Source organism: Chrysemys picta, chromosome 8 (assembly GCF_011386835.1).
Source record: "Chrysemys picta bellii isolate R12L10 chromosome 8, ASM1138683v2, whole genome shotgun sequence".
NCBI classification, from domain to species: Eukaryota; Metazoa; Chordata; order Testudines; family Emydidae; genus Chrysemys; species Chrysemys picta.
In genome coordinates, this window is record NC_088798.1 from 42,813,660 (window position 1) to 42,833,330 (window position 19,671).

General features: G+C 39.2%; 2 protein-coding genes across 18 annotated transcripts in view; one reads left to right on the top strand and one right to left on the bottom strand.

The window, feature by feature from the left end:
* Nucleotides 1-18,809, top strand: part of LOC101938687 (myb/SANT-like DNA-binding domain-containing protein 2) — a 98,333-nt gene extending 79,524 nt beyond the window's left edge. Inside the window, exon 4 of the transcript XR_010589735.1 lies at nucleotides 18,445-18,809. The gene's annotated coding sequence lies outside the window, so the exon portion shown is untranslated. The remainder of the gene's footprint in view (nucleotides 1-18,444) is intronic.
* Nucleotides 1-19,671, bottom strand: part of CAMSAP2 (calmodulin regulated spectrin associated protein family member 2) — a 163,595-nt gene that overhangs the window by 60,193 nt on the left and 83,731 nt on the right. For 10 of the 17 annotated variants that reach the window (XR_010589729.1, XM_008164301.4, XM_008164300.4 and 7 more), the window contains 4 exons: nucleotides 18,188-18,349; nucleotides 16,587-16,670; nucleotides 7,188-7,220; nucleotides 3,326-3,467 (listed from right to left, as the gene is read on the bottom strand). Coding sequence is in view for 15 of the 17 variants with exons in the window: in XM_008164301.4 (XP_008162523.2) it covers nucleotides 3,326-3,467; nucleotides 7,188-7,220; nucleotides 16,587-16,670; nucleotides 18,188-18,349 (421 nt within the window). In the remaining 2 variants the exon portion in view is untranslated. The remainder of the gene's footprint in view (nucleotides 1-3,325; nucleotides 3,468-7,187; nucleotides 7,221-16,586; nucleotides 16,671-18,187; nucleotides 18,350-19,671) is intronic. The other 7 variants (XM_065554325.1, XM_065554324.1, XM_008164306.4 and 4 more) reach the window with 2 other exon arrangements.

Consider the following 19,671-nt stretch of genomic DNA (forward strand, 5'->3'; position numbering starts at 1 on the left):
TGGGCTACCTGGTAGAGGGACTTATGTTGGTCATAGATAGACATTAATCATTTAGATAAATCTTTCAACTGAAACTGATACCAACTTGAATATGGCCGCAAATGCAAAAAAATCTTGAAACCAACAAAAAAAATTCTTTCTTCATCAGGCAACAAATCAATGCACTTTTAAACTGAAAATATTCAGGTTTAATTTCTTCTGTTACATTTGGTTTGGGATAAAGACCACAAGGGACCAACTAACTAAGATGGAATTTAGGATGTGGAGATAGCATCTACTTTACCTTACAGAACAAGATGAAAGGAGGATCTGGCATAAGCAGCCTCACTCAGCCTGTTTGTTGATCTAATAGCTACTGAGAATGCAGCTTTCAGCGACAGGGGAGTAAAAGTGGTCTTGTCAGGACTGAGTTCTAATCTCAGGAAGGTAAAGCCTCACACTAGAAGATATACAAAAATAATGCCCTATTGATAGTCAGATGAAGAAAAACTATTGTTCCCCGGAGTAGAATCATAGAATATCAGAGTTGGAAGGGACCTTAAGAGGTCATCTAGTCCAACCCCCTGCTCAAAGCAGGACCAATTCCCAGCTAAATCATCCCAGCCAGGGCTTTGTCAAGCCGGGCCTTAAAAACCTCCAAGGAAGGAGACTCCACCACCTCCCTAGGTAACGCATTCCAGTGTTTCACCACCCTCCTAGTGAAATAGTTTTTCCTGATATCCAACCTGGACCTCCCCCACTGCAACTTGAGACCATTGTTCCTTGTTCTGTCATCTGCCACCACTGAGAACAGCCGAGCTCCATCCTCTTTGGAACCCCCCTTCAGGTAGTTGAAGGCTGCTATCAAATCCCCCCTCATTCTTCTCTTCTGGAGACTAAACAATCCCAGTTCCCTCAGCCTCTCCTCATAAGTCATGTGCTCCAGACCCCTAATCATTTTTGTTGCCCTCCGCTGGACTCTTTCCAATGTTTCCACATCCTTCTTGTAGTGTGGGGACCAAAACTGGACACAGTATTCCAGATGAGGCCTCACCAATGTCGAATAAAGGGGAACGATCACGTTCCTCGATCTGCTGGCAATGCCCCTACTTATACAGCCCAAAATGCCGTTAGCCTTCTTGGCAACAAGAGCACACTGTTGATTCATATCCAGCTTCTCGTCCACTGTGATCCCTAGGTCCTTTTCTGCAGAACTGCTACCTAGCCATTCGGTCCCTAGTCTGTAGCAGTGCATGGGATTCTTCTGTCCTAAGTGCAGGACTCTGCACTTGTCCTTGTTGAACCTCATCAGGTTTTTTTCGGCCCAATCCTCTAATTTGTCTAGGTCCCTCTGTATCCGATCCCTACCCTCTAGTGTATCTACCACGCCTCCTAGTTTAGTGTCATCTGCAAACTTGCTGAGAGTGCAGTCCACACCATCCTCCAGATCATTAATAAAGATATTAAACAAAACCGGCCCCAGGACCGACCCTTCGGGCATTCCGCTTGAAACCGGCTGCCAACTAGACATGGAGCCATTGATCACTACCCGTTGAGCCCGACGATCTAGCCAGCTTTCTATCCACCTTACAGTCCATTCATCCAGCCCATACTTCTTTAACTTGGCGGCAAGAATACTGTGGGAGACCGTATCAAAAGCTTTGCTAAAGTCAAGGAATAACACATCCACTGCTTTCCCCTCATCCACAGAGCCAGTTATCTCATCATAGAAGGCAATTAGGTTAGTCAGGCACGACTTCCCCTTCGTGAATCCATGCTGACTGTTCCTGATCACTTTCCTCTCCTCTAAATGTTTCATAATTGATTCCTTGAGGACCTGCTCCATGATTTTTCCAGGGACTGAGGTGAGGCTGACTGGCCTGTAGTTCCCCGGATCCTCCTTCTTCCCTTTTTTAAAGATGGGCACTACATTAGCCTTTTTCCAGTCATCTGGGACCTCCCCCGATCGCCATGAGTTTTCAAAAATAATGGCTAATGGCTCTGCAATCTCACCCGCCAACTCCTTTAGCACCCTCGGATGCAGCGCATCCGGCCCCATGGACTTGTGCAAGATTATGATAAATTGCTAAAAGCAGCCAGGTACTTTTTTTTTTTTTTTTAATTAAAAGAAAGCAAGTAGTCCAGAATACAACAAATGAGAAGACATTGGGTCTATGTTTCTGCTTTTTCCCTATTTATTAAAGCTTCTCCATTTTAGTGCATACCCTTCTGGTAGCTGGTATCCTTAATTCCAAAATGACCTGGTGCTTCCCATGTGAACATTCAAATCTAATAAGTGTCAAGAATAATAGAGTTAGATAGAGTATGCCTCAATAAAAACTTTATATTTTTAATGTTTTCTATGGTTCTCACAGTAGGACCTGATCACCTCTGACTTTATTTTCGAGACAAAAGGGGAGACTTCACATGCATATTTTAAAAGGGTAAATGGAATATTATGGCTAGGAGATCCAAACAATAAAACTGGTGATATTAACCTAGGGATTTGAGGATGACATGAGCCCTGTCTTGCTTCACTGTTCTGAAAAACAGAGAGTTGAGGAATCTGTGGGAAGGCATACATGAGATTCCAACTCCAGGCCTAAAAAATGCATCAGTCAGAAATTCTGAATCTCTGCCTGTTTTCAAACAGTAAGTGGGCAAGGTGTTAGCACTGGAAGCAAAGACCCAAAGAGTTAGCATCCATGGCAGTTCTGGTTTCAACCCTTCTCTGGTCAGACACACTAGACAATAACCACACGTGCCTGGATTTGACACTTACATAACTCGAAAGCCAACTTTTTCCATCTCATAAACCAAGAGCGACTGGAATTTTTCTTTCTTAATCTGGAGGCCTGTAGTACTGAAAGCATTCTTTGGAATGGTTTTGCATAGGGATTTCACATTTCAGATCTGAGCAAACCTGAGATCCATGTGCATGATCCCAACAAGGCTGAAGCTTTCATGGGGAGAACAGAAGGTTAGAGAATGACCAAGGAGGACTGGATGCCAAGACACTTTAGGCACCGAAGGATGTGCTCTCAAGAGTGAGGAATCTGCCAAAACAGTTCCTTACGGAATTATCTTTACAAACTTATATTTGCTTGGTGATTTATAGATAGTAATGGTAAACATAATATTCGGAGATACCACGGTAAGTAGTGCTTTCTCTTTAAAAACTGAAATTTTATGCACAAGTCAGAGCTTTTAAGAAACTCTCAAATTTTACCTCTTCTGTATCTATGCTATTCAATGCCACCATTCTAATGTATACTGAAGAAAAAGCCATTTTAACTTGCATCACCATCTTTTTAATGGCAGAGAATCATCTAACATACACACTCACCCTCCAGTTTGACAATATCAGGACAGTAGAAGTGGATCAGAGCAGCTAAAGCACAACCATCTGTACCATCCTTCAGCAGATTTTCTACCAATGGAATGCAAGGCAGCTGCTTAAGCAGTGTTTGCTCCTTCCTGTAACGAGCCTACCATGTAGAAAGAGGAGATTAAAATAGACATATGCTCAGAAACATATGTGAAAACAGATTTGTACTGTAGATTCTGTGTTCCATTAGTGAAAAGGCATTAAGTAATATCAAGTGAGTCACCATTTTGTCAGTGGTTACTTTCTGTAGATTAATATTTATGCTAAACAAATAGGCAAAATGTAGATAGATTTAAAAGGAAATAAGCCCATATGATAATATTGCAACTTTCATTCAAAACTATTGTGCTACCAAGGTTTGATCAAATACATACAATATTCTAATTCACTCTTAAATCAGATAATTCATTTATCACTATTAGGAGAATAACCTACAAATAGTGGAATTCAATTTCATAAGCATTAAAAAATTACTTATTTGTCTAACATAACGGGCCAAATCCTCAGCTGGTGTAACTCTGCATTGCTCCTTGAAAGTGAACTGAGCTATGCAATATGCACCACATGAGGATCTGGGCCAATACGTGCTTCAGTTATAACAGACCTGCTGCCAAGTTCAAAAGTAGAGAAATCTGGATTTGATCAGCTCCATTTTAATTTTACTCTGTGTCATACAGACAACAGTGCATTTAGGAAAGGATTTATGGTCAAGATTACTAGGGTAAAAAAACATTACAAAAGGAAAACATTTAGAAAAGAAACTTTTTTTTTGCTCTAATTTCATATTGGTCATTCTTAGTGTGTCTTCTCACATCCTCTGGGGTGGCAGATTAAAAAAAAAAAGAACGTATAAGATGATCTATTTACTAACTTGTTGATATGACTTACTGAGTAACTGACCTTTTAATTTTCAGATACTACAGAAAGTTTACAATCTGTCCTCATACCTAAGTGCTAATTATGATGCTAATTATGATGTCAAGAATATCTCTGAGCTAACTAATTTTATGTTTAAGTTATGTATATATTTAGATGGAATCCAAGGGCTCTCTTTTGAGGTTCTGAGAATTCACTCACTCTAACCCTGAAAATTATTCTTTTGGTGAGAACTGGATGGGATTCCATTCGGTGCATTTCCGTGTCTCTCTTAAATTGGCCAAAATGGGGGATTATTGAGGGATGTAGAATTCCCAAACTGTATTACCTTGTGGAGAGATACCAGTACTCTGAACTGAAGACAAGTCTTTATTATAGCACACCAGAATGGCCCAGATACCTTTTAACCACTTAGTATTTTAATATTTAAAGAGTAAGTTTTAAAGCTTTACTTCAAGCTTGAAATGTGGTGACACTATTGCATGAAGTATGTTGTATGAAGATACAAATGGCAGAAGACAGTTTCCCCTTGCTATGGCAGACTTCTGAAAATGCTAAACAAAATGTGTTTATCTTTCATGTATTATAAATATGCATATGTTAGTAACACTTTAAATTACCTATATTTAAGCAAGACATTTTTCTTACTGTCAGAGCTTTTTCCTCCCCCTCCAACTTGCAATTCTTCACTCATGACAATCTAATCCATTGTCATGGAAATCACTATAATGTCACAAATATAGAATTATGCTTTTCCTCCATGGAAATGGTTTAGAAATGAAGTGTAAGGAGAAATGTTTTACATAGATTTGATTTTATTATTAGACAACAATAGCAAAGAAGATACAGTAACAAATAATATACAGACTGTCTCAAAAAATATACAGACTGGCTCAAAAATCATAATTAAAAATTTCTCCCAAGAATTTAATATATTGTTTTAAAAACAAAGTCTCTCAATTTTGTTTAAAGAACATTTTAAAGTTGTTTTAAATATAGAGTACAATGCCTGGCTTAGCAGCATATCACGATATGCCACCACACAATGACTTTCTGGGAGAAAGCTTCCTGTCACTTAAATGATGATTCAGGTTGCCTTAGGAACATTGTCTATAGACTTCTCTTGGAAACTATGTCAAACCTTTAAGGTAGACCTGGAAGAAGATGGTTGTTTGAGAGAGTAGAAATACCCAACTTCAGGAAAAATAAGTTAAAATATAGTCAAATCTACTACATTGCTCAAGGTATATTTTGTATCATGTTTTAATAGGAATTTATTCAGCATTTGATAAAGAAGGCAACAGATGTTATGCTACTTCAAGTTACTGTGTAGCCACCAGTGACTGTTTTTTACTTTTAATTTGGAAGAAAATCTCTTTTAATCATTTAGAAAGCGTGATGATAAACATGGTCATAACAAAATATAACACCTCAACATGCTAGTACCATATTTATCAAAAGATGGGTACAGGACTGCTTTTAATAACTGCACGGCAAATATATATGATGTTTCTAATATACTGCTGGGGAACTATCGGTAAACTAATACCTTATGCAAAAACAGCAATAACAAAAGGTTTATTCTGAAACAGCTCTTCACTAGCATTCTGGTTTAATGGAAATACTGTATGTCAGATTATGATGTGAGATGTAGTTTATTTTCCTAGGTCTGTAATGACCTACAGAGCCCACTTGTGGCTTTACTCCTCTATGTTAGTTATGTTGTTGTCCTTTCATTCCTGAAATAAGAACATTTAAATGGTATCCAAAACTGAATATTCTCTTTAAATATACGTAGATAGCAATGCAGAGCGGAAAAAAGACAACACTTCAGAGGAATTACTTTTATACTACAGACTCTTATGAATTTGGGTTCAATCAGCTAGAAATAGAACAGCTGTAGTCACTATTACAAACTGTTTTTTAATGCTGTTCTTTAGGCAATGGCCAAACTTTATTTACAGTAAGCAGTTGCCTAAGCACATTTTTCTCTCTTTGCAATATATAAACCATCTCTTATTAGTTAAAACAAAACTATCTGAGGGCCTGCCCAAGTGCTACATGTGTGATTTGATTGAAAGATCAAAAGTACATTTTTGGACAACAGAACAAAATGCAGTACAGCATTTACTTGAACATCTACAGACTAAGTAAATCTCAAAGCAGCTCCATACCTATAGTATGGATTTATTGATGACAGAGAAAAGAGCATATTATCCTTATTGTTGAAGTGTAGCAAGGGGATATGTTAATTAAACTGCATACAATTTTAGTGCAAATTACAATACGATAAAGGAAAATGATCATCCCCAGAAGAGAGAGTATCAAGGAAATAAATTTAGTTTGTTATTAATGAAGCACAGACTTACATTATTATGCTTTTATAATTTTAACAATAGGGGGACAACCAATGTTTTGCTCCCCTAAATACTCATCACTAATTGAAAAGAGAGAAACTAGGATAAATGGTGTGTGTGAAACACACTTTTAATAAGTGTCTAAAAACTTCAAATGCCACAAAGGTTGGCTTCTGTGGATCAACTTTCTTAATAAAGTACACAAGCAGCTCTGATTCACACTGAATAGGAGTTTGCATATGAACCAAGCAAAGAACCTTACTAGAGAGAGTACAGAGAGGGTATTTTATATTCTGAGGTGAGGTAAGAGAAGGAAACACACTGCACTATAAAAAGTAAAATATCATAACCACTACAGATGCATGTCAACTGTTCTTAAAGCAACTTGTGATCCAATTTTAATTTTCCCCAGATTATCTTGAAAGACTGGATTCTAAACTAGATGAACCCTATGGACAGCAAGCTACTATACTATAATCTAATCTATCTGAGATAAATGAAATGAATGAGTACACCAGCATGACATGGACAAACCCATTCTCATATAAAGCTATTAGATCAAAGGTGAAGCAGTTAGGCAAACTTACAGGAACCAGTTTCCAAAACCATTTGGTAGGAGACTTCAGAGGAAGCAGTAGAAAAAAGAAAAAACAAAAAGCAAAAGGAATTTTTTTTATCAGATTTTATAGTTTAACCTTACATAGCAATTTTGCTATAAACTCTCAGTTTCGTACAATGGTGTATTATAATTTCATAATAAATGCTATTGGCACTGTAACCTTCATACATGATGAAATGAAATTCTTTAATAGTAAAACTAATAATGGAATGATAGTTTTCAGTCTCTGTCAACAGAATAATTTTCCCACACTAAAAAGACACAGATTTTTAAATCATTATTATTGTATTTGATGTCCTCACACATCTAATTGCACTCAGGATATGCAATCAATTTTACCAAATGAGGAATTCATCTGAGACTATGATCAAAATGAAGTGACTCAGAACATAGAATATGCAAGCAAGCAAAAAAGGTAACGCAATGTATAGTAACGGGTCTAAACATGCTTGTATAGCAACATTACAAATGCCAGTGAGGTTTTTAACCATTAATTCCAATGCCAACAAGTAACATTTCATACAAGTTTAAAAATATTTTGTAAATATAGTCCTATGACAATGAGGGGTGCGGGCAATCATGTATTTGCAATTACAAGTTACATTAGCATCAGCTACATGATGGGCAATGACCTGAATGTACAACCTAGTTTTCATGTGTGTAGTTTTCTTTCAGCTACTTCTAGGGAAGGTGGGGGGGGGGGATCAGAACTGGTGGATTTAATCATAATCAAATAGTCTATAAAATATATATGATAAAAGAGAGACCAAGTCACTAGATTTGCAAAGAATCAAAGTAAACTCACTCTAAATGCTTAATCCCAAACCCATTGAAAAAAAACAATGGAAATTATTTCATTAATTTCAAAGGGTTTTAGATTAGTCCCTAATTGTGCTTATAGGTTTCAGAAAAATATTTATTACAAAAAAACAGTTACCTACCCGTACTGTAACTGTTGATTTTTTTAGATGTGGGTGCAGATGTGCATTCCACTCAGGTGCGCGAGCACCCAATGCATCAACACTGGAAACTTTTCCTAGCAGTACCAGTAGGGATGACGCTCATGCCCTCTGGCCCTTAATCCCTTCCCTGGCTATTTAATGGAAGTGCCACCCCAACCCCTCTCAGTTCCTTTGCTCCAAATGTCAAGACAAGACACTCCGATGCAGAGGGGCTGGAGGTTGGGTTGTGTCTCCACTCACATCTAGAAGAACAACAGTTACAGTACAAGTAACCATTTTTCCTTTGAGTGGTTGTAGATGTGTATTCCATTCAGTTGACTCACAAGCCATACTTTAAGGTGGTGGGACATGGAGTCTACTTCAACAACAACTGAAAAACTGCCTTTCCAAAGTTTGCATCTGACCTAGATGCAGAGCTAACAGTATAGTGCTTGATAAAAGTATATACCAAAGACTGAGCGGCAGCCTTGCCAATGTCCAGTATCAAAACAGCACTTAGGAACACTATCGATGTTGGTTGGGCCCTTATCAAATAAGTCCATAATCTCTGAGGAAGCATGGTTTGAGGAACAGCTACTTTATATGCTATTGTAATGCAGGAAGTTATCCACCTGGAAATCTGCCTAGAGTCTGCCTGGCCCTTCCTTTGATCTGCATAGGAGACAAAAAATGAGGTGATGAATGAAAAAGCGTAGTCCTCTCTAGGTAAAACGCCAAGCATCATCTCATATCCAATGAATGAAGTTGCTGTTCATATGTATTTGAGTGTGGTTTAGGAAAGAATAGCAAAAATATTACTTGGTTAAGATGAAATTGGGAAACCACTTCCAACAAAAATTTTGGATGTGGCCATAGGGCCACTTTGTCTTTGAAAAACTGCATAAACTGCATATGTCATTATGGCCTGCAGTTCACTTACTCTCCTTGCAGATTTTATAGCAAGAAGAAAGGCTGTCTTCTGGCACAGGAGGGACAGAGAACAGGTTGCCAGGGGCTCAAGTGAAGGCCCGATAACAGCAGTTAACATAGTATTAAGGTCTCACAAGGGAACCGGCTCTTTCACTGCCAGGTGAAGACTAATGACTTCTCCTAGAAATCTTGCTACCATGGTATTAGAGAAAATTGACTTCACTTGGATCAGAGGATGAAACGCCAAGATCACCTGTTACTGGACCTTCAAGGAGCTGAGAGACAGATCAGAAGACTGAAGGTGTAGCAGATACTTCAAAATGTCCCAAATGCAGGCTAGCCTTTGTCGAATCCCCGGGCTAGCGATCACATCAAAAGCCACTTCCACTTGGTCGAATAGGTAGCTCTTGTGGACGGTTTTCTATTACTGAATAGCACTTGCTTAACAGCTTCCAAACAGCATTCCTCCTCCTCCTCATCTAACCATGCAGCATCCATACCATGAGGTGTAGACTTCTGAACACTGGATGAAAAACTCAACTGTGGTGTTGAGTCATTAGATTATGATAAAGAGGAAGAGCGATGGGAGGTCAAACCAACAGATTGAGTAGGTCAGAGAATCAACATTGCCTTGGCCAACCTGATGCAATAAGAATTAGTTTGGCATGATCCAACTTCAGATTAAGAATAATGAGGAATGAGTGGTACTGGGGAAAGGCATACATCAGTGCTGATCCCCAATTCAGATGGAAGGCATCTGTTAAGGAGCCTGGACTGAGACCTACTTGAGAGCAAAAAACTGATGGCACTTCTAGTTGTCTCTTGTTGCAAACTGGTCTATAATCAGGATGTCCCTTGTAAGAAGATGGAGCTCAGCACATCACTTGTGATTCTGGGAGAAATTCCTGCTGAGATGATTGGAGTAGTGATTCTGGACCCCAGGTAAATGAGCAACTGCGGGAATTATACTTTCCTTGATGCAGAACTGCCAACATTTTATTGTATCCTAAGCTCATAATACATTGTGGTATTGTTGTTGGTGAGTATATGAACTGCTGCACCCCAATGTGATTCTGAAAGGCTGAGTAGGCATTTGTAAATGACTTGAAGCTCCAGGATGTTGATATGAAAGGAAGCCTCCTTTTCGACCACAAGCCCTGAATTTTCAGTGTTTCTAGATGAACTCCCCAACCTATTGAGGAGGCATTGGTGACTATAATCCTGGTTGTTGGAAAACAACTGAAGGGAATTCACTGGCATATATTGCTCCCAACTATCCATCACTGTAAGAAGTCCAGGATCACTGGAGGCACTTGGACAAGCTTGTCCAACAACTGAAAACTCGGGCAATAAATCAACTTCATCCACGTTTGAAGAGGATGAAGGCACAATCTCACAGGCTGGACTACGTAAGTGCATGCAGCCATATGGTGTAGAACTTCAGGCATATATGGACTGTAGTTGAAGGTTAGGATTGAAGTGCCAGACACAGGGGACAAATTGCTTGAAACTGTTTGGCAGAATCACTCTCAACTTTATTAGTCTAGTAGGGACCTAATTCATCAGTTTGTTCAGTTAGCATTAATGTCAACATTCCTTTGTTCAAAATCAGACCCAGATGATCAAAGAGACAGTGTGAATTGATATTACAGAGGACTTGTTTTTTGGACTTGCCTCTCACTAACCAATTGTCCAGGTTTGGGCAGACAAGAATTCCTCTTTTTCTGAGATATGCTGCTACCAGAGTGAAGCATTTGGTAAATACCCATGCCGTGGAGAAAAAGCCAAAGGGAAGCACAGTGTACTGATAAGGCTGACCTCCACTACAAATCTCATAAACCTCCTGTAACTTGGGAAGATCACCATATGGAAGTAAGCATCCTGAAGATTGAGGGCTGCAAACCGGCTGTTGTGATTCAAAGCGGGAGAATAGTCCCTAGGGTATCCATGCACAGTCTCATGTATTCAATGTACTTGTTGAAACCACAGAGACTGAGGCTAGGTCTCATCCCTCACTTGGACTTGGGGATCAGGAAGTACTACGAGTAGAAACCCTTTCCCTGATTTTGAAGTGGAAACTCCTCTATGGCCCCCAAAACCTGGAGAGTCTGCACATGTTGAAGGAGAAGAAACTAGTGAGAGGGGTCCCTGAAAAGGGAAAGCGTAGTTGACTGGGAAGGGTGAACAGACTGGAACTGAACGGCATAACCCAGTCCCAATGCTTAGTGCCCACTCGTCCATAGTTATTGACTCCCAAACCCTGTAGAAAAGGGATAGCCTATTCCCAAACGAAAGGGAAAAGGCATGAAGCTTGAGAACTGGAATGCCAACCTTGGGGAGAGTGTTGAGTAGGCTGCTTTCCCAAAACAGATAAAGAACAGGCTGATGGGTTAAAATTGGGACCAGAAGACCTACTTCTATGAGACTTCTGCCCCTTTCTGGAGAAGTTCTTCTGTCTAGCAGGATAATTTGAACTAAAAAACTGCTGAGGGTTATATTGCTGCTATTGTTGTTGTTCCGGGAAGTGATGCATCTTTACCACTGAGGTAAAAACCCCCAACAAACACAACATAACGTGAGTCTTTAAGGGAATGGAATGTTTCATCAGTTTTCTCTGAAAATAAAAATTGTCTTCAAAGGGTAGGTTCTCAATTGTCTGTTGGACCTCAGGAGTGATACCAGAGTTCTGCAACCATGAAGTCCTTCTCATTGTTACAGCAGAGGCCATAACTCTAGAAGAAGCAACAGCCATATCTCAAACTAACCATAGTGATGTTTTTTCCACTCGATGGTCTTCTGCAATGAAAGCCTTAATCTCTTCGCTACAGGATTCTGGGCAACTTACCTGTTAATTTTGCCATTGCTTCCCAATTTACAAAAGTCATACTTTGATAAAAGTGCCTGCTGATTGGCAACATGCATTTGTAAGGAAGAGGTAGAATACATTTTCCTCCCAAACACATCCAATCTTTTAAAATCCTTGTTCTTTGGGTGTTAATTTATATCTCCCCGTCTTAACCTCTCATTAGCTGCCATTACAGGAAGAAATTTAAGTACTGGATGCAAATAGATGCACTCAAAACCATGCATAGGCATGTTACATCTTTTATCTGTACGCTTCATTGTGGGTGGTAAGGAAGCTGAAGTGTTTCATAGAGTTCTTGCTGGTTCCAAGATCACTTCATTTATGGGGAGAGCCACTTTCCCTGGAGCTGAGGACAGGAGAATATACAGTAACTTATGGATGTTCTCCTGAATACCAAAGGCTGAAAGCATGAGCCTCAGGAGGCCCTGACATTATTTAAAATCCTCAGATACAGGGGAGGAATATTCTGGCATTACAGAGTGATCTAGCAATGAAGAAGAGGAAGGAAGCAAAGCCAGCGGAATCTCCTGTGATGCCCGTAACAACAATTCAGACTGAACCAATTCCACTGGAGCAACTCCCATTTGTGGTTGCAGTGATAGAGGCTCAGGAGGAGAGGCTCCCAGCAGAATAGGAGACCTTGTTCTGCACCCTGGATCAGAGCCTCACTGACTGTGGAACATCCCAGGGATTCCAACAAGGCCATAGTGGGTAGGGATATGGCCAGTAGGAACTGGGCCAAGAAGTCCTCTCTCAAGTATGAAAGCATTCACAATATCAGTACCAATGGTAATCCCCAGGAAGTCTCAGTGTCTTTCAAAAGCGATACTTAGAAGGCAACAGAGAGGAGGAGGATGTCTCCAAACCTGAGGAATCTTCCAAGTTGTCAACAGAGGCAACAGAATAGCCGTCCCTGGTGTCCTTCCAGGTACAAGAAACACCATGTGTTGGGGTCACTAGTGGGGTTAGCCACCCGCCACCACAGATCATGTTTAAATCCTAGTGAGGGCATCACCCAGGATAACGGTCTATCCTAAGTATTACAAACTAAACCTATGGGTACTACTTAACGATACTAATTAGTCAGTAACTAGAGACGATAAAATCCCAGAAAGACAGAGAGAGATGCATGAGGTAAAATAAGACACTGAATACTCTGACTCCAGCCATGGGTGGTAATAAGGAACTAAGGGGGATGGAGAAGGGGGTCAGGGCAGTGCTACCTTTAAAATAGCCAGAGGGCCAGAAGACTCCAGCGCTGTGCTTTTGGGTACTGCAAGAGAAAGTTGTCCAGCTTTGGTACGCTGGGCACACACGTACCTGAGTGGAATACATGTCTGCAAACACTCCAAAAAGAACCATTGATATTGTAGTATAGCAAATACACAGAGCAAGTTCTACGAAAGGGTAAATTAACTTGATTGTGCAAATGAAAAATTTTAAGGAATGGTTATTTATAAGTGCAGATGAAGCTAATTTTCATATGTTTTATATTGAAGCAGAAAATATATTGCAAAGGAAGTATATATTTTGTATGTTTATGTAGTTTTTAAAAAGATCTAGACATGCTGCATTATTATAAAAGGTTTATTCACTGAAAGACTGTAAAAAAGTCAAAATATGTTAAAGCTCTGTTATTTTACATAGTTGTTTGCTGTACGGAATATTGTCTTTACTACATACTTTTTAAACTGTGGAAAGTAACTGTAGCAAGGAAACAGATTTAATTTAGTCTGAATATGAAATAATTTTTTACTTGAGAAAGGCTGTGTACGAGGCGTGGGAGAACTCAGTGTATTTCCTCTGCAAAGCCACTGTGTAAGATTGGACTTCTGTATTTGGAGAACATTTAGAAGTGGTTAAGTTTTAGGTAATACATGCACAACCACCCCTGGATCTGAACATTCCAACCATTCTTATTAAAACACCCCCTTCCAACTGGGTCCAGTTCCTCCCCACCTCACTGAAATCTAATAAAACCCAAAGAAGAAGGAAAATGCATATGGATTTGCAAATGCATTCCATTCAAAGAACTCCCAGTTATATGTAATTAATGCTTCCTGTTGGGTTTGTCTAGATTGGGGAATGAGGCGGAAGTTAGGTCTGGGCTATCTAATATGTTAGCTAATCCAGACAATCGAATTATTAATTCATAATAAATAATCATTTTAATGTTCTTTTCAACAAAACACTAATTTAGTTGTTTTCTCTCTTTATTGTAGCATTTCTAAATAAACTAAAGTAAAACTGTCTGGCAGGCTTTGAGGGTTATGAGCTCAGTTTTCTACTGTTCCTGGCAAGAATGAAATTTATCAAAGTAGGAAATAGAAGAGAATTATAAAGTATACTGATTTCAGAGTAGCAGCCGTGTTAGTCTGTATCCGCAAAAAGAACAGGAGTACTTGTGCCACAAGTACTCCTGTTCTTTTTAAAGTATACTGAATAATTTTGCCTGTTTCTAGCATAAGCAATCTTGCTTCTGTTTGGTCAGAAACTAAAATGAAAAATAGGTCTTCAGGTCCTTGAAATCTTTATACAGATCTTTTCTTCCCAGGCCTACTTGGCTATTTGTGCTTATTGGGGAGATAGAAACATTCTCGCTCCCTGATCCTTTTCCAGTTCAAGCTCCAGAGTGAGAGAAAAACAGCTTTCCAAGATCATGCCCATCCCTGAGAGCTACAGCTTAAAAAACCTCAGGAAATTAGAAGTCTCAGCAGTATATGGGCTGCCATACGAACAGGAAGAACCTTCAACGATGCTTAAAGCTATAGAACAAGGTACTTTTGAACTTCAAACTACGCCAGCCATATGGAGAACCCACATTACAGCAGAGGGCCTCAGTCTGGAAAGGGTGATGGAAAGAAGCAGAAGAGGCACAATGGAACTATCAACCCCCTGATTTATTAGGTTTTCAAGTCCTAATGGAAGCAACATGCTGAAAAATATAAGAAGCATCAAGGAAGGAGAGTAGTGATGGGCTCCAGATGTAAACATAGAGCTAGAACTGCATGTGAACACTAAGGCTAACATTTTCAAAATGTAGGTGCTTAAATTAAGGTAACCGAATAAGTGGCCTCATTTTCAAAGTGGTGACAATCCTGAGCTCTCAATCCAATAGAGTCTGGGTTGTCAGCATTTCTGAAAATCATGCCACTTCCACTTAGGTGCCTAACTTCAGTGTAAATGTGGAGTTCTTTTTATTTTTTGTTTTGTTTGTTTAAATATTTGGAACAATGCTTATTTAGAAAGGGTATGTAATGTATTTGAATAATCTAAAAAGTGTAATTACATTGCTTTGGATATTACAACAGGAGAATTCAATGTTGGGTGTTTGACCTAATTACAAAGCCTACTGATACCAGTAACTTAGTTCCCAGGCAGGGAATGAAAATGACAGAAAAAAGTAACATCACACAGAGTATTTAGTAGTAACAGCTGCAATTGTACGTCAGCAGCAGTAGAATAGTGGCCCAGGAGCATAATTGAGTCTATTGCACAGCTGTCAGTATTAGATGTTGGGGGTCAACGAAGATATATACTGTAAATGACATCTCACTGCCACTGAGCTGTGAAAAAAGAAATGGAGTACAGGGATGACAAGTCAGAGCCTGGAAACGGAGAAACAGTATGCTGCACCAAAGTGTGTGTATGAATACTGAAAGATGTTTGATAGTGGCAGCATTATACTGAACAATTAAGCTGATCATAACACCTTAATAGAAAGCTGTTGATGGAAATTCCAGTCAACTTGGTTAAAAGGGTGGCTTGAGTTACAATTAAAAAAAAAACACTTTAGTGTTCTGTAGAGTGGTTCAATATGTTCCATGTGACGAAAATATAATTTCTACCTGAGATTGAGTTTCAAAATCTCAGCAGCAGTGTCTACGTGTGAGAGCTATTAACTTTAGTAAGAAGTGATAGTCAAAGTACAGTATGTGAGACACACTGTACTTAAGGAGTGTGTTTCTAGCAGAAATGGGATGTAACAGGAGTAATGAATGGCAGAGACTCAACTGTGGCAGGTTGGCCACTGGTCTAGAAGACCAGTGAGAGCTTAGGAGGTGGCGATATTTAAGTAACAAGCAATGAGTTTCGATAACTTGGGTAAAATGTGATACAAATGAGTACAAAATATACTATACTTTATCTTTCTGCATTTAACATAAAAAATAACCTTTAGATACTGCTCATAGAGTTGGCTGAAAGCCATTGTCAAACTTTGCTTTGGCAAAGAGGACAACAGGGAACACAAAGTATGAAACTAATTTTTAAAATTATTTAATTGAAGAAGTGAAACTTTGATAGCTTGTTGCAATTTTGAACTAAAAGCCTTCTCTCTTACTTTAACATACTGTACACCTTGCTCTCAGCAGACCTATCAGGACTACAGCAGTGTTCATATGTGCTTGTTTTGGCTTGTTAAAAAGCAAAATGCTCCTAAGATTACCAGGAATCCCCAGAAACATTTGGTGTTGGGTACTGAGCACCACTAGAGTGCTCAATTCCACTGTAGTGTTGGCTAGATTTAATAAAGAATTTACAATGTAACTTTACACGTTGTACAAAAGTAAGTCTTGTTTACATATGTATGCGCATCCTCACAGTTAAATATTTAAACTTGTACACCTACCTTTTGACCTCCTGGAGTTTCTACACTCTGATGCTCTTTCAGTTTTTGTTCCTGTTCCATAATGTCTTTCAAATGTTCATTTACCTAAAGAGACAAATTTTTCAAATGACCTATTCTGTTTTTAAAAGAAGCAGTCCTCTGACTGGGTTTACAACTGAAACATGATAGTCAATATGATCAGGGTCTGTTGAAACCAACCTAGGGCCCAAATCAAAGACATGAAATTGGACCCCTGGCTGCAAGGCTCAAGATTCAGGGTGTAACATTATCTAACCCCACCTCCCCCCAAACTTATCTACCCCAAACACCTAAGATGGTGGTGCTTTGTCCTAGAATCAGTGTATGTTTATGGAGAGAGTTAGGGCTCTGTTCCCCAACTGGTGGGTTCCATCCACCACTGAGTCAAGGGAATGTTCTCAGTGGGTTGTGGACCCGGTGTAGAGGGGAGGCCCCAAAGGGCATCTGTGCACATGTGCACATGCTGGAGAGTGAGCCTGCCCCACACTCACCCTGCAGTTCCACTGGACTGGGCCTGACTTTCTGTGCTCCAAATATTACAATCTGGCAGAGGAGCAGCTGGGCCCAAACCCACAGAACTGGACCTACCGCATCAGCGTGAGTGTAAGGCAGGCTCATTTTCCATTCATCCCTGGGCCCCCTTCTCCCCCCGTCTCCCTGCTGCAGCGGGCTGGCATTAGGGTCGCAGTGCCAGGGTGGAGGGCACTGCTGTAGTTGGTCTGTGCCCCCTCAGTGAGGCAAGGAGAAGGATGCTGGCCTATGATTTTGGGCTTTCCCACAATTTTGGTTCCTGGGTGGGTTGCACTAAAAGACAAAATGCAGTTGGTGGGTCTCCTTAGTAAAAAGTTTGGGAATCCCTGATTTAGGGAATCCTGGATTGAGGTTGCCAGTTAAACATGTTGAGAAGGAACCTGTGATATGCCCCAGCTATGACCAATATAAAAGGGAGAAATAACAATTTTTCAGGGACCACTAAATTATCACCATCATAGGACTCACTGAACGCATGAAGCAATGTTTACTTCACATCAGACAGAACTGAAACAAAAATCTGGGGCCATCTGCACCAGCAGATTTGGCAGCGGCGTGTGATCTGTTTCTGAATATGCTGGCTGCTGACAGGTACATTTTATTACAATAGGCTACTATTATATCTGAAAATTTTATTATGTAGTAAGTAATCAGGTTGAAAACCTCATACTCAATATATGTTTAGGTACAACAGAGACCCCAGTTTCAAACTGGGTTCCTTTACACTAGAGAAAGCCAAGGATATCTATAGGTTCTGCTAAATGATTTATCAACAACTTTATCATGTCATCAAAATTCATCAGTAACTGGTCAGGTTTCATCTCTCTCTTACATTCTTTTCTTTTCTTCATACTCTACACTGCAGTCAAAAAATTTTATTTCAATAATGTTTTAATTGATTATGAAAACTTACCTTTTCCTTATCCTTGCTGAAAGTGAACAATGAACATCCTATATTAGATGAAGTCTGGAATACACATAAATTCCATTCATGGCTGCAGAATCATGTTGATTGTCTTTTCAATCTAAGCATACGTTTGCTTTGTTCTTACCTTATTTATCCAGTACATGACAGCATCCTCAATGTCATAGGGCAGGTCTGTGGCTTGGAAGAAGGCTGAATACTGCTGAGCACATGCAATCACTTTTTCAACACTGACCATCTCTACTGTATATGCCATCATCAGGGTATCAATCATGGCCAAATGAGCACTCTGCAAGAAAGAAGTTATTTTATAAGAGACCATTTGTTTATTTTACAAAATTAAATACTCTATTCTTTCTCTATTTTTCATTAAATTTCTACTAGATGTATATGAACCTACAAAACCACCAAAAAAACCTAACCTCCACAAGACGTCTGATAACTGACTGCCAGCTTTAGGCCAAAGGATAATGCTGGAAACACACATAACAGTTTCAACAAGGACAACACAAAGCACAAGGACATGCGCTTGAAAAAAATGTGTTTTTGAAAAGTAAATGATCTGTACAGCCAGATAATGAACATAGCAACAACAACAACAACAAAAACCTGTGAATGTGAGGTCAGATGTAAAAGCAATGAAAAGAATGTAGGAATACTCACTAAGTTTTAATGTCACCACTAAGATACATGCAATCATTTTAAAGTTTGTTATATCCTTAATAAAATAAATATCCATATGTAAAAAATCTGTTAAACAATTTTATCTGTACTGGAAAAGGGTAGAGCTGGACAGTAAACTCACTTTGATTACCTCCAAGATACTGAATTTAGAAATGGAAATTCTATTTTTGTATGATGTTAAAATTTATTTAAAATATCAAAGCTACACAATTAAAATAAATCTTTCACTGTAACCTAGTGTATTGTGAGAGAAAAGATTCAAGATGTCAGAAGAAAATTATAGTTGAAATATCATTACATAGGTTACAATTAGGCTTAAACTAGAACATATGTGGACATAAACTAAAAAATAGCCTTCTGTATTAATATGGACGGGATCAATTTCTCTTCATTTTATGGGCTACAGATTGAGAGTGGCAGTTTCATTATCAGTAACTATTAAAAAAAAACAAAAAACGAACACGCAAACAAACAAGAAAACTGCAGAGATTTTCATCCGACTCTTGATTAATGTGGGAGTTCTGGGAGTTGGTGGCAGCAGCGCTCATAATAAAACAGATTAATTTATGCCTTTTGTTGTAAAAAGACAGTAATCATTTTCTAGAATTAGGATTGACATTTCTCACAAACTAGAATAATTTCCAAATGATAATCTTTTTGCAGTATGGCCCATTACGGTATGTTAGATTTTGTATGATATATGTTAAATTTTATTAAAAATACCATTGGGGTCTGAAGCCCACGCCCCTCCTGAGGCTTCCAAGTCAGAGCTTCAGCCCATGCTGCAACTACAAAGTGCTGTTTACACAGCTATTTTTAGAGTGCTAGCATGAGCCCTGATAGATCAGGTCTGTAGACCAGGTCTGGGAGGCTTGCTACTGAGACCTTTCTTCGATGGGCAGGGGTGACAGACAACAGAGAGTCCTC